Source organism: Zymoseptoria tritici, chromosome 20 (assembly GCF_000219625.1).
Source record: "Zymoseptoria tritici IPO323 chromosome 20, whole genome shotgun sequence".
NCBI lineage: Eukaryota > Fungi > Ascomycota > Dothideomycetes > Mycosphaerellales > Mycosphaerellaceae > Zymoseptoria > Zymoseptoria tritici.
The window spans coordinates 93,957-105,953 of record NC_018199.1 but is presented as its reverse complement, the minus strand read 5'-3'; the positions used below and the strand labels follow the sequence as shown (position 1 = coordinate 105,953).

The 11,997-nt window shown below is 54.2% G+C and overlaps 3 protein-coding genes across 3 annotated transcripts; 2 read left to right on the top strand and 1 right to left on the bottom strand.

Moving 5' to 3' along the window:
* Positions 1-3,079: 3,079 nt before the first annotated feature.
* On the bottom strand, positions 3,080-3,906 carry MYCGRDRAFT_98016 (uncharacterized protein; the record flags this gene model as incomplete). The annotated part of the gene is made up of 4 exons (XM_003846871.1): positions 3,080-3,135; positions 3,347-3,383; positions 3,542-3,586; positions 3,655-3,906. The coding sequence occupies 4 exons, from the start codon at positions 3,904-3,906 to the stop codon at positions 3,080-3,082; spliced, it is 390 nt and encodes a 129-aa protein (XP_003846919.1).
* Positions 3,907-8,377: 4,471 nt separating this feature from the next.
* On the top strand, positions 8,378-8,792 carry MYCGRDRAFT_98015 (uncharacterized protein; the record flags this gene model as incomplete). The annotated part of the gene is made up of 2 exons (XM_003846928.1): positions 8,378-8,499; positions 8,564-8,792. 2 exons carry the CDS (start codon positions 8,378-8,380, stop codon positions 8,790-8,792), a joined length of 351 nt encoding a protein of 116 aa, XP_003846976.1.
* A 1,654-nt stretch (positions 8,793-10,446) lies between these two features.
* Positions 10,447-10,980, top strand: MYCGRDRAFT_98014 (uncharacterized protein; the record flags this gene model as incomplete). The annotated part of the gene is made up of 2 exons (XM_003846929.1): positions 10,447-10,568; positions 10,782-10,980. The coding sequence occupies 2 exons, from the start codon at positions 10,447-10,449 to the stop codon at positions 10,978-10,980; spliced, it is 321 nt and encodes a 106-aa protein (XP_003846977.1).
* Between the last annotated feature and the right edge of the window lie 1,017 nt (positions 10,981-11,997).

The following is an 11,997-nucleotide window of genomic DNA, read 5'->3' as shown; positions in this document are numbered from 1 at the left end:
GCTTGATCGCTAGACTCCGAGAGTCGATATGTGTGTCTTGCTGTCACGCCGGAGTCGAACCTCCAGTTGGGCTCCCAACATTCGTCGGCTCCAGCTGATGGGCCATTGGCCGGCCCATGCTTGTCCATGTCTTTGATTTCTCACGTCTTGCAGCCATCGCCATCCTTTCCAGATCTGGACTCCGACTCAACCGACCTAGCGCTTGCTTCCTTCTGCGTCGTACCTGACGCTGCTCCGGCTCAGGCAATATATTGTCTTTGATCTTGAAGGCAGTCGCGGGTCTCTACGAAAGGAATGTGGTACTATAGAGGTTGAGGTGCATTTGGGTAGGTTTCGTCGAGGGCGTGCGTTTGCAGCGAACCGAGTCGGAAGGGGTGCATTCGTGGTCGGATGAACGGTTCCGTGGCTTTGCTTCATTTTGTCCAGGTCAAGTTGCTCGTGGTTTCGTGATTTCGTGCGCGTGGCTGTCTGTCATGTCGGTGCCCGTAATGTGATCTCGTGCCTCGTGTGCATAGCGGTAACGTTGGATGTTGAAGATGTGAGAGAATGGCGCTGGTAGGATATGTATGCCTCAGGCATGAATATCGCATTCAGATGAGTGTGGTTCTACGCCCTCACTGTCGCCACCGGCCACCCAGCAATATACAATGCCAGAGTGCATCGGCGTGTTCAGAGCGACGACTGACGGTCCATGTAGCCATGAACTATTGAAGACGAGTTTGGTGACCATTAGCTTCTCCGAGTCTGCAGCTGATGGCTATAAACTGGACGATAACCGATAATGGTGGAGAAGAATGTGTTCAGTCGCAGCGAACCCTCTGTGACCTCCACACGACGAAGTTTGCCCCTCCATGCTTGCCGGTTGATGTCCACTCTGTGACCTCCACACGACGAAGTTTGCCCCTCCATGCTTGCCGGTTGATGTCCACTCCAACATCATCAGTCCGAAAGTGGAGTGGTTATTTCCCAGCATCGCATGAGAAGCACTAAGGCCGGGTGCAGTCCACGCCGGCGAGAGATACCAAGCACAGTGACTCTGGCTCTGGACACGGGTTCAAAGGACGGCCTGGGGCGGAAGTAGCCAAAGCCTGTCGATGCGGCTGGTGGAACTATTCGTTGGTTGATGACGTGGGTTGATGTCGTGAGTTGATGTCGTGGACAAACCTGCTTTCCGAATCAGCGAGTAGGAGGGCGCAACGCACCGCGACAACGTGGATAGCAGAGGACACCGCCTGTCGTACAGCCGGACGTCGGAAGAGTCCAAGTCTTGTGATCGGATCTGTGATCGGGACATGCAGAGGCTGGTATGTGGCCGGGAGGTTCGTCCGGGTGTGGATCAGTGCCTTTGAGGGCTGTAGGAGATGGCGGAACTTCGACCGATGGTTAGGTGGTTATGGGCACGAACCAAGAGTTCATCTCGTAACAGGGAGCAACGGGCAGGCACAGGGCAGGAGTCGTCTCAGTCTGTGCGCTTTCGCCAAAGCGGCCCTATATTCCTTCATCTTCCGCAGTTATTCGACACTCCTCGCCACGCATCCGTCGATTCTAGCAGCTCTTTGCCGCCTTGGTGGTTGAGCGCACAACGGGATCAATGCGGTGGGCTCGTCGAGACGGACACAATGAGGATGTGTCATGCCTCGACGTGTGATGTGCTTCATACGGGCGGCGCGGTCTGGGTCATCCTCCGAGTGCGGTTCTCCACCAATGACCTCCATGTACTCGCAAAGGGTCGTGAACGAACTGCTCCAGCGCGGCTTGCCAGGTCTTTCCATGTTGTGCAGCATATTGGTCGGGAGATGAGGCCTCTTCACCATCAACTGCTCCAACGCTGCCGGCCAGGTCTTTTCATCTTGTGTAGCACTCTCCTGGAGAGAGGAGATCTCGGTGGGCGGTGGAGTCGCTTGAATCCTGACGCTCCAGGCCTGTCACTAACTGTCAGCTCGGGGATTTACGAAAGATATGTGGCCTGAGGCACCATATCCGCGGAGTTGTGTGGGTACAGGAGTCGAGACGGTCCAGCGGTGCCCACTCATCAAACATGCGGCGCAGACTTCCAACCACAACGGCACCCCTTGAAGCAGGCTCGCGTTGCTCCATGTCAACCCGCATAGGCGCCGATGGATTCACACGACCGGGTGGTCAACTGATCATGCCAACGCACGCAAACGCTTTTCTGGTTTGAAGGCGACTTGAATGGACAACTCGGGATGGTTGTGGTGGAAGTCAGTCACTGCATGGTCAATAACTGGACATGGCTGACTGTCATGAAACCGCCGCGCGAAGGTATGTATCCTTTCCAATGTACCAAGTACTGTCAATCGACGGTCGAGGGTTTCTTACCTTACGCCGGCAGGTCGATTTTTGGAGAGTCGTCTCGTTTTGTTCCTGGTGGTGTGACCGGGCGGGCCGGCAGCGATGGCCGCCCTTTGATCGTCAGATGATCGTCTCGTTTCGTCGTTGACGGAGAATGGGCATGAAGTTTGTCAAGGCGAGACAATTGGCGTTGCGCAGAGCATACCCGGGTAGTTTTGGCCGCACGACGGATGAGGTCTTGAGAAGTACTACAGTAGCCGGGAAGCGACAAATAAGGTAGCCAGCGGAAGCGACAAATGCTCCTATCGGTTGTTTGGCTTTGTGAGGTCACTAAGGTGGGAAGCGACGGGTAGGGCAGCCAGCAAAAGACGGGAGCTCTTACCGGTCGCTCGTCGCGGTTCCCGGGCAAGAAGGCCCCCCTTCGGAGCCAATGGTGTTAGTTCTACTGTATAACATGGCAGAGTGAAGACATGAATGTATGTAGTGCTGCAGCTTTCAGGCGCTACTGATCGAGGGTCTTCTCGGGACCTCATATTTGGGGGCAGAGTTCCTCGTATTTGGGGAAAGGTGCCTTAGGCATCAGGAATCTTGAACTGGATCCTCACTTTGCCCTCCATGGTCACAACACCATATTCTATCCGGTGAGCGCAATGAAACCCGCCGAGCTTAAGAAATCGGTAGGTGGGTAATGAGGACGATAACGACGAGCAAGATGGAACTGAAGGTTTGTGACACGGATTTCAGTGGAAGAGATGACACTTTCTTCTTAATGCACAAGCACACGTCGGGAGGCGTAGACGGACGGAGAGGTGAAACCAGTCCCTGAAGGAGATTTGATAGATGCAGTGTCGAATGAGTCCAAATTCAGAGCCGGAGCTTGCGTGGTGCCTTTGGGGGAGCTTGCTATGGCGGACATAGCTAATGGTGGAGGTCGTCGTAGGCCGTCAGGTGTGCGTGCGTGGCGCTGGCGTTCTGCAGGCGGTTGATGTTAGCAGATCGAAGTAGATGGTAAGGAATAGGAGAAGCATATTACCATTCGTGTACGGGAGATCGTCGAGCACACGTATTGCCTGGACGTTGCATCAGCCCAATCGAAAATCTGGCGGCCATAACTGCGCACACCCCGGAATGGATGGAGCCAGAAGCGAATATTCTTGCCCGTCCCAGAGAACGGCTTTCGAGGGCGACGCTGAAGCCAAGCTGCTGCACTTTATCCACCCCGACGCACCGCTACGCTGCCCTTCGCGGCGTAGCGTGAGTCATCTTTCCAATCCTGTCCATCCTCGTCATAAGTGTAAGGACCTGGATATGGTGTGCTGCATCTTGCCATCTTCCATGTACTCTTCCGCCGCCTCGTCTGCCTGTGACGTGTCGGATCTTTTTGACTTGTGCACTCGATTCCTTGCTCTCTTCAGCCTCTCCTGCGGTTCCTGGCCGATGCCTTTCGCAGACTCGAGGCTCAATTGTCTGGACAGCTCGCGTAGGCAGTTCGGGGCATGATATCGGATGGTTGGCACGGAGGGATGTAAGCAAATGCAGGTAGGCGATAAACAACATGCGATGGAAGTCGACGGGAGCAGACTTTTGATGCATGTGCGTGGGGCTTAAGCCTTAAGCCGTCCTGCGAGCGTTATGGAATGCATTTCAGAGTATTTCAAGCTCCGAGGTTCATACCGGCGACAGCAAGACTGGGCATGAGTAGAGTAGAGCCGATGACAGCAATGGGATGCCTAGTGAAGGTCGTCCATTTGGTTGCAAAGTAAAGGACTGGAAGCGTCGTAAGGTAGAGAGGGTAGCGCTTCGCCTATCGGAGCAGAGAGGGCAGCATTTGGCGTGTCGTGGCAGAGAGGGTGAGCATTCCGCATGTCGTCGTAGTCGTCGTGGAGAGGATGAGCATTCGTGGAGACGCTATAGACCGTCGTCCCTGTTGTGTTACCCCGCGACCCGCGACCCGCCACCCGACAGCTCGGAGCTCGGGGAAGTAAGCCCGGTTTATGTGGACAAACGGTCGCGGCTGCAGTCGCTGTGGCCACAGGTCTGGTGGCCCCTGTTGACCGGGCTGCTGAGGCAGACTCTACTCCGCATTTTGGGGAGGGAAGTGCTGCCAAGTCCCATAGTGCTGGAGCTGACTGCTGTGTTGCTCGAGCAGGTAGTAATAGAGGTGCTAGCCGGAGGACGGCGGCCATCTACTGGCTCCAGGCTGTGGCGGTGCTATAAGTCCTGCGGCCAATTAAGACCTTATCGTCGCCTGGCTTGTTGCTACACGGTTAATTGCTATAGCAGTGCTCTGTGCACAAGGATTGCAGAAGCCTCTTCGGGGTGCTAGCGGCCGCAGCAGTCGTGACGGAGGGTTGCTAGGCAGGCTCCTCATTGCTATGGCGGCGTACTACAGCCGCTTCCTTAGTCTGTTGTGTAAGTTGCTCCGGTCCAGTCGCTTCGCGTGTGTTGCTAAGAAGGCTTTGTTGCATCGAGTACTTTACGAGGGAATTATATATAACTGTCCCTGCTGTTGCTTCTTCTTGCTGCAGCTTCTTCCGGAGGTAGTCGGCCACCAAAAAGGATAGTGCATGCCGGGGTCTCGTCCGTCCTCTTGTGCTACTTCGACTGTGTGATCTACTCGACGGTTAACGTCGTCGATGTGGCTTGCGTCTCGCTTAGAGGACGTCGAGTCTCTGCGCTAGCCCGCTTTGGGAGTCGTCTAGACATACTGTCCCTGAACTCTTTTCCAAATTTAAGGTCGAACATAGCGCAGCCGACCGCATCCTCGTTCTAAGCCTGGAGTGCGTCGCAAAATCGCCCACGGCTTCGCCGCTGTTCGACCAGCCGATTTTAGGTCGCGGCCGATAGATTAAAAGAGCTTTACTAGAGTTTCCCGAGTAGAACAAGCTACTTAAAGACGAGAGTATAACACTTCGAAGCTGCAAAAAGCTTATTTGTACACTAGTCCACTTCAAGATCTCTCTAGACATTGCTTTAGAGGGTACGCGTCTCTTGGATCTTCTAACTACTACCTCTTATCTGCACTATATACCTATAACCCCGAGAGGCTTAATGTTATTTAGTCGAGAGTATAGAAGATATTATCTATAAATGCTCTGTCTAAGGTAATTAACTAATAGCTGCGAAAAGGCCGTTGTGACACTAATCCACTTTAAGAATCCTCTAGATATGCTTATTCTGAAGGACCAGCCCGACAGTCTCCAGTGCACGCACGATACCAACTGCTCTACGACCGACCGTCCGAATAACTACTAAATCGCCGACGACTCCACGACCGACCGCAAAGCCTTCATCGACCGCTCCACCATTGCCAGTGCGACTATTCATCGCAAAGAGAGCTACAAAACCGAATTAAATGACTACTACAGAGCACGAGAACGTGCTACAGCAGAAAATTTTGGCAGAAAGGAAGAGACTTGGGAGAGAGCGATACATCTACTTCATAAACGCACAAACTACAGCTACACCGATCGCCAGCTTTACCAGCATAAACGACTGCGACACCAACAACAGCGACATTACCACCGACTGCGGGACGACCGAGAGCAACACCAAGAGCAAGAACTGAAGAACGAGACAGACATTGAAAGCAGCGAGCTTCCAACAAAGCGCACAACTACCACCGAGACAACCGCCACCCAGCGCACAACCACTGCTACTGGTGCTGATCGCATTGGGTTAGCTGGCTTTCTTTGTCCCTGTCTAACCCTCCATCGAGTCGTCAATCCCGTCGACAGTGTCCACGTTTCTCCTGCAAAATGTTGGTGCGACAGCGGGCTCTTAGTCTGCAGTGAAGATCCCGACCGCGTAGCCGGTGTCGGTGTGGATAGTGGTGCAGAAACGGCTTAATACAAGTGGTGGTAGTGAAAGCGTCGGATTCACGCTGAAATTGCGACCGACGGAGCTAAGGCCGATCTGCTTCGGATCGGCTGCATCCTTCGTTTTTGTTCTGAGGGCTAAAGGCGTGTTCTCATTAGTTAGTAGTCAACCAGATGTGGCTCCGTTTAAGGCCCTGCGGAGGTGTGTTAGTAGATGTCACTCCCTGTACGTTGCTTCGACGGCTGGTCGGGTTTCGGGTGTGGGGTAGGGCATGGCCTGCGAACATCTCTTACTTGCGCAAACGACTCGCACGGATGCTGGAAACGCTGAATCCGGTGTCAAACGTCCGGCCAACGGGATGGCTGGAAACTGCTTGCAGTTTTTCTGACTCAGCGTCGTGTTCTCGCTCTTGCTTTTGGTGGTGGTAAGGGCGTGTGTTGGTGGTGAAAGCGTGTGCTGGTAGTGAGGACGTGTGCGCTGGTGGTGGAGTTGTTGACGGCGTCTCGTTTTTCGTCGGCTGCGTGGTGGTTGTTGATAGCCACGGCGGCAGAGCGGCGGTGTGCGAGGTGGTTAGAGCGGTGGTGGCCATGGCGGCGGAAATTGTTGGCACTGGCGAATGCGAGCGTGCTTATTGTAGCAGTCGCGGTGGTTGAAGGCTGGCGAGCAGGAATTGGTGTTGCGGCGGCGGATGCGGTAAACACGGAGAACAATCTTCGCCCTGCTTAGCACCCACTCTAACGGTACGGAAGGATCCCTCCAGGTTTCCACGCCGACTTGGTCAGACTGCGCCTCCTTATGGACGACCGACAGCAAGTGCTGCGTGAACAACTCCTTAACCTCGCAACGTCTGTTTTATTGCCCGACGTTTGGGACACTCTCGCGACTTCACCACCTGACGCTGTTCCATTGCCACCCTTCCCTTCGCGGACAACCGCTGCATGTTGAACAGGAACAAAGGCCTAGATATTGCTCAGACTTTTGTACGCCGCGGGCTCTCCTCCTAATCTCGCATTCGACGAACTGTCCACCACACACCTGTCTTGGGGAAGCGTTGACAAACGCAAGCACTCGACGAACTGTCCACTACACATCTGTCTTGGGGAGGCGTTGACAAACGCAAAGACTTACCGCAACAGAATCAAACTGGTACAGCTACCGCTCCTCGCCCTTTCGGAGGTTACAGACAAGTTACTGCAGAATCTTGCAGTTCCGGAGCGTCTGACCAAGACTGCATCTTTTCGCCGACCCGACCAGTTCCTCGGATTCGTCAGTCCACAACGTTGCGGGTGCAGCTAACCACATCGATGCACGCGCGATCCTAGTACGTTTGACGGTGAGCCGACGGCGAACGTGGGAAAATTCATACTGATTAATGAACAATCAGCGGAGAACAAGGAGTCGAATTCGAGAGTGAACGACTTGGTATATGCAATCAAGAGCTTAACGACCACGGTCGCGACATCGCAGTGCGTCGCGACAGCGCACCGAATCGCCAATCGACTTTTCACGCCGTGCCCGACCGCGCAAACCCAACTCTGGATCGAATGCGCTCAGCGTTCGCAATCCCAGACCCAGCGCGGAGATCAAACAAAAGATCAGATGAACATGCAAGAGAAGGACGCTACGCGCATATCATATCGTCGCAACAGAGAACTCGCAGCGCCCGTCAAAGTGAATGGTAAGCGCCGGCGGCGCTGGGTCGTGAGACTTCCGTACATCACCTCCCCAAAACTGCTTAGCCCAAAACTGTTCAGCCCAAAGCCGCCGTGAGCTTAACCGCCGTCTGCTCTGCCCAAATCCGCTCTGCCGACGGCAACAAACGCATCCAAGACGAGCATCACGGCAGGCGAAGTCACCAACAATTCTGCCTTCCCGCCGTCGTGCTTCACCTCCTGGGAATTTGCCATTGCTTCCCTTCGCACCTGCCACTACCAGACCACCATCGACGCCACCGACGCCCGAACTAGCGATCTGGCACTCGAAGGTAACGGATACTGGACTAGCAAACCGCCTGTTCCGACCACGCCTCCACTAACATCCAGGACGCCAAGGTCGCCAATGAACGGACTGCCGAGCTGGTACATTATCCAGCGAAAGCGCCATCAACAACCGGAGCATCGAGGTTGTTAATAACCGGACTGGCGATCTCGTATATTATCCAGCGAAATCGCTACTCTCCACCACTTTGACAGGCCGGAGATTCCAGAGGAAAAGGAGATGGACTTCGTTGGCAACTTAATCAGCAATGTTGTGGTCCCTGTCGCGCGGCTTAGCGTGGCACAAACACATCATCAAGACCGTGCCAATTAAGTTCCAGGATGAGCAGTATCGGGTGCAGAATTTGGCAAGGCACCGCGAGGCATTACAGTACGTTTTGCACCCGTTCTTGAACGCTCCACAGAGATCCACTTTATGCTGACTAGATTTCCAGGGAATATGCGGCGGTCGTTGCAGAGTACGGCCACAAGGGAGATGACAAGAAGAGCAAGACCGACAGCCCGCTACCCGTCATGCCGCAACTGCGGAAGATGGCCTTTGCAGCCGCGTCCAACCGGCTCTGTCGATTGAACAACTTCTTCACTATCCGCGTAGGAAAAGGCAACACGAGGGTCGAGACAATTAATGGATGGCGAGACAAGGACCTCACCACAACCGACTAGGTCGGTTAAATCTTACAAATTTGTAAGGCGAGCGAACCCTCGAAGTACAACAGGCCTGTTGATATACTCGTACATAACTAAGCAGCCTCCATCTGACACCATCGGCATACGGATGACGATTCCGGCGGCTTGCAGCCCGCGGCTGTATCGAAGTTAGTTACGGCAACAGACCTGGCAGCGAATGCACGCTTACCTCTCCAGCGCCTAAGGGAGACTGCCGTCGCAGATGTTGCAATCGTTTAGCTGGCTTCTGCGACAAGTACTGCTCGCGCTCAGCCTCGGACCTCCATCACCTCCTCTCCCATCACCTCCTCTCCCATCACCTCCTCTCCTATTACCTCCTCTCCTATTACCTCCTCTCCTATTACCTCCTCTCCCATCACCTCCTCTCCCATCACCTCCGCTGTCAAAACCTCCTCTCCCATCCCTTCTTCTCCCATACCTTGGTGGTCCCTTCGAAACCGAGCGTCGACTTGGCCGGAATGAGACATCTGAGCGCCGCGTTCGCAGAACACTCGTCGTATGTTCAGCGACAAGCAAGACTACCAACATATGTCCACTAGCGAGGCATGCACCGCTGGCTGTTGGGAAGTATGGCCACGGAACCGTTCGTTTATAGAAGGCACTTCCCAACAAGGAAGCAACAGAGAGAATGGCGCTCTTTTTGAAGGATGTCCGCAACGGCCTTAACCGCATCGTCCAGAACGCTTCCCACGCTGGCGATGAGCGAACTGTCGAAGAAGTCAGGACAGCACAGCAAGTGCATTTAGAGGTATGTTCAGATCCTTCTGGAGCAATGCCGGCCAATGTCCAAGCAATCAAGCAACTAACTATACTGCGGGCCTCTAGCTCTTTCAGGTCAGCACAGCAAACAAATGCAGAGATCTGCTCAAGCTCCTTCTGGAGCAATGACGACTACAAAACCTCCTTCTGTCCGCCCCGGTTGCAGGAATACCACTCAAATCTGGACTTCAAGCGTTCTAACCTTACAGGTCCAACCAGGATCCAGTCTCAACGACATACTATTAAACATCTCTTCACCGGCCCTTACATCTCACAGAAGCCAGTTGTGGCGACACTGTGCCTGTGCTGGCCGACAACAGTCGCTTTCGTCCTTGTAATCGGCACAGTTCTCTTCTAGCCCGAGCCATGGCAGAGCTACCCGAAAGAGGGGAGCGAGGGTCTCGGAAGAGGCGTAAAAGAACGGCCAGCAATTCCTTTATTGCAGCCGAATCGCTGGGTTGTGCCGTTCCCGATGTGATAGCATTCCACCGTGGCACCGACAGTGGCTCAACAGCTCGTCCGACTCCTCTACCCAGCAAAGAAGATTCACATCGCATGCCCGGGGCTTGGGATTCGAGCTCAGTCGATAATTCCATTATCTCTATCGGGTATGACTCTCAAAGATAAGCCACAATGTTCGCCCCGCTAACTGTTTTCTAATTAGGTAAGGTCCTCTTAATAGGACCGACCACTCTTCCGGCCCCGCTATTACCATCACTAATGGCGATGAAAGCTCTTCTCTTTCCGCGCGCTCGGTTAATGTCCTTCCTCAAACCAGACATAGGAATAACGGAACATCCGGCGGCGCAGGGAGAGCAGCTCTGCTGCGGATGAGGAGGAAGAGCGTGCGAAGCCGTAAGTGCATCCGTTCATGATCGTCGTAATCGGCCTCTTACTCGAATACAGCAGCGATGAATCCGATCGCGGTCGTCGTTTCTTGACCAAGGACGCGAGCGACTACCATGCAGATGTGGAGGTGGGCAGTATGGGGGAGTAAGTGGTACTATTCATGATCATCGTGGATTAGTATCTCACCACTGAACTATAGCACCGATGGTTCCAGACGCGGACTCTCTCTTTCGAACGACGACAAGACGTATAAGGCAGCACTAGCCCATGGTCGCCGGCAATCGAATGTCACAGCCTTTCAGACAAACAGGTGAATACTTCCATATTCAGCCTACACCTTTGCTGACAGTAATACAGCCTCCACGACGACAATGGTCTGAATGAACGTGTCGATCCTCATTCTAGCCAACTGCACAGAACCGACCACGCACGCAAGCTCGAAATGCATCCAGGAGTGCCTGTCGATGATTACGATATGTCATATCAAGACGAAGAGGAAGACGAAGGCGCCGACGAACGGTCAGTCCAGTCGCCCTCATCTCTCATTCTCTCTTGATTGAACAAGCACACAAAACGAGCCAGTACAGGCGTCCCCGCTCCTCAATGTACTCCTCGGACCACGACTCCAGCCCCACCCCTCGCAGGGCCTCCAGGTCAACTCAGCCGTCGCGAAGCACACAGCCAGAATCAACAGTCCCCACGAACAATGACTCCCGTCTTCCAGTACCGTCATTAGACGAGGAAAGCGACACCTCCGATGGCAGAGAGACATTCCGCAACGCACAAACGGCCACCGGCTTCGAGCGAATTCGACACCGATGATTATGCTGGAAAACAGAGTAAGCCAACCGTGCGGCTCTGCGGAAAGCCCGCGTGGGATCCCCAGCTTTGGGCCGATTCATTGGAACCTCCCGTCCGCACCGAAGTCCCAGCACATCACGTGACAAGGGCGACTTATGCCTACCTTCGTGGCTGCAACACTCACCTTGCACACCATCCATGGAGCCGGCTGGTCGAATCGCAAGACAACTTGAGGCTCATCAAAGCGAAGAAGATTGTTCGCAGACATTCACTGCGCAAGCAACACCTCACACAACCGAACAAGGACGACCGCCTCGATTACCACGAATACCTCACAACCGATCTCGCTCAGCTGCCGCTGCCACCAAACACGCACATCTCAAGGCGAGCAGCCCTTCGGCGAAAAGCAGGAGGCCGCGGTCGTTCTCATGCAGTGCGCCGCGGCCAGTGAGCACATCAGCAAACGTCGTCAAGAGACCGATACAATGTGGATACCAGAGACAACAGACACCCCAGAGCACGTTGAAAAGGAGATCAAGAAGCCGGTGGAGCAGCTGGATGCCAGGCCAAGGAACTCTCGTTCACGCGCTCTCATTGAGGGCACTCGGGCACCGCCGGAATTGATATCCATCACGACACCTTCCGCTCTACACCATCGACAACATGACGAATGGACCAACCCACCACCAATCCATTAACCCAGGACTCATTTGGATTGACCAATCCATCAAAAATCGCTCGCCTGCGGCAGCCTCTCAGATCTAAGGACTGA